Source organism: Trachymyrmex cornetzi, unplaced genomic scaffold (genome assembly GCF_001594075.2).
Source record: "Trachymyrmex cornetzi isolate Tcor2-1 unplaced genomic scaffold, Tcor1.1 scaffold467, whole genome shotgun sequence".
Lineage (NCBI taxonomy): Eukaryota > Metazoa > Arthropoda > Insecta > Hymenoptera > Formicidae > Trachymyrmex > Trachymyrmex cornetzi.
In genome coordinates, this window is record NW_017299476.1 from 26209 (window position 1) to 29055 (window position 2847).

General features: G+C 30.6%; 1 protein-coding gene across 1 annotated transcript in view; it reads left to right on the forward strand.

The window, feature by feature from the left end:
- LOC108764922 (phosphoserine aminotransferase) overlaps nucleotides 1-2847 on the forward strand; it is a gene marked incomplete at its 5' end in the record, with an annotated part of 48509 nt that overhangs the window by 14137 nt on the left and 31525 nt on the right. The window contains one exon of the mRNA XM_018513331.1: nucleotides 2528-2643. Within this exon, the coding sequence (XP_018368833.1) occupies nucleotides 2528-2643 (116 nt within the window). The remainder of the gene's footprint in view (nucleotides 1-2527; nucleotides 2644-2847) is intronic.

The window sequence follows — 2847 nt, forward strand, 5'->3', positions numbered from 1 at the left end:
CGATCATCAGCCAATGCCCCTCTCTCACATAATATTGGTTGACTCTTTCTAGATCTCTACTTTCTTTGTCTAACAATAAAAGATAAATACGACCTGTACACGGGTAAGCGGTCACAAGTTGCTTACCTTTTGAAAGTGCTCTCAGTATAACGATGATTTGTTTGAAAATTATAAGTTTTATATTTGGAAATCTGTTCAGCCAGAATCTGAGATAGTTCGATTGTGGAAGATGAATCTGTTGATGATTTGGTTTAATACATGTATCTACAAATATGTGGTGAGTTGATTGAATTGTATAATTGTTTATATTAAAATAATTGATTTTATATGAAGAGATTATAAACATAATATAGTTCTAAAAAAGTTTTTTTCATTTTTTTATGTTTTTGGTTTTGGTTATAATTATTATTTGAATAATTAGCATCTGGCAATAGCACATTTAAATGGATATAATTTACATATTAACAAATTGACTTCGATGAACAACTGCCTATAAGGTCTTCTTTTATGTTTGGACTGGAAGTGACTTCTTACTTTTGACTGGCGTAATTTTTATGTTAAAAGAATTATATTTTTCGTGAACGATAATAACGTTTTTGATCTGTATAATTGGTATTTAATAATTTATATATGGGTTTATTATTAAAATTGATGTACTGATGATGGTCAGATGGTGACCGAAACGTTTACTTAATGTAAATTAAATATATTTTTTGCTAATTTTAACTGGCGTTGTGGCTGTATGCTTTTTATTAATTTCTTTTAAAAAGTTGTTTACACTTCGGCGAGATGACATACACTGAATTTCAAGCTTGCTTATCATAGTTCCTTATCGATATGTTCCCATCTTCAACTACCCGCACGCAGTTCTGTTAACGCGATCTGTTGGAAAACAGCGAGAACTTATTCAAGGTCCCAACAGATTAAACATTGATTTCAAACGTTAATGTTTCTTTGTGAAAATAAATCAATGAAATCTTTATCAATAGATCCATTTCAGTATAATTCATAATGAAATGAGTTAATTGATAGAGATTTCAGCGATTTTCAGCGATTTCAACGATTTAAGGGCTTCATACACGGAATGCATAACAGAGCGTAAACATAACATAAGACTGCTGGACCAATGAGCATCTACCATAATGTCGCCATATTGATTTACATAAGATGCTCATTGGTTTAGCAGCCTTATGTTATACTTATGCTCTGTTATGCATTTCATGTGTGAAACCCTTTATTTCCAACAGGATTCAAAATTTAACGCCTTGTCCTTGACTACAATTAAGCTCAGTCTCTACTCTAATTTCCGGGAGGTAGTCCTCCTAGTCGCTTAGTCGTCTGTATTTCGAGCGTGGTTCGAGTCTCGACTGACTTCTCCTTTTCTTCTCTTCTTGTTCTCAATCTCTACTCTCCCATCTCTCATCCGTCTGCCTCTCTGTATTCTCTTCCCCCTATCGCAGACCTCTACCCGCTGTTCTCTCTCTCGCTATCCACGATTCCTTACAAGATCCTGTATTTGTTAAAATCGATCGTGTTTAAACAGTATTTTCTCTATATGGTTTGTAATCTTTGTCATAAATTTTATTACCGTGGATCAGGCGATTTTGAGTATCTATGTTTTTGCTTATTTTTCCAATATCGTTGGGAAGGTTTCTAACGACACGTTCTTTAAATATTTTCACGCTCGCCGATCGGTGATCGTTAACGCTTAGTTTTTGTTTATGCTTTATCCTAACTGATTCCTTTGTCAAACGTTCACGAAACAAAAAATTGTGGAATCCACTGGACGTAACAATACGTATATTGTATAATTCTTCTAACTTTTGCTACATATAAAAGCATTGAGGTAGAGATATAGAAAAATCAAAATAATTTTGTGATTATTTTTTATTTTATTCTACCATATATTGGTATGAAATTTAGAATATCCCGTGAACTATTAATTTTTTAACAATCTTAATATTTTTATGCATTGAATAATCAAATAATTCAATTGGTGTAAAAACACACATGCTTTAAAAAAAAATATATAGTTAAATATTGCAAAATGCGTAATTTTTTAAATAAGCAACTATGTGTCTTTTTTTATACCAATTGATTCATCTTGTTATTCTGCATAGAAATATTAATGTACAATGATAAAAAAATGAATCGAGATATTTTATATTTCATTCAACATGTGACAGAATATGTATAAAATAACCCGAAAATTATTTGGATTTTTCAATATTTCTACCTCAATACTTTTATATGAATAAATTATAGGATATATGTTACATAATATAAATTATATAATTCCATTTGTAAAAAGTAACAATAATTTTTATGTGATTTTAAAGTATTAAAATTTTTTGAAAACTGATTTTATCATTATTTGCGCTCCTCTAAGTCACACAACTTTTTTTAAAAATGTTTTTCTGTATTTTATATATTTTTCGAGACTGTTTAAAACAAAATGAGATTATATACTCTGTTTGTAAATGCTTCTCGTAAATTATTAATTCTTACATATTTTTGTTTTTTAAAGCAATATTCCTGACAACTATAAAATCCTGTTCATGCAAGGAGGCGGTACTGCCATTTTTGCAGCTATTCCTCTTAATATTATGAATACAGGAACTGCTGCGGATTATTTAGTAACTGGTGAGAAAAATCGTTATTTTTATATTTTTAATATTAGGTGTTAAACTTAATTCATATCGTTTTTTCGTCTCGAAAATCGATTTGTTTCGAAAGGAAGATGAATGAATACCTTAATCAAAGTAATTTCCTCCATTTTCTACTACTTTTTCCTATCTCTCCGGCAACAGGGCAATCCCACGACGGTAGAACGCGGTGTCTTTCGAG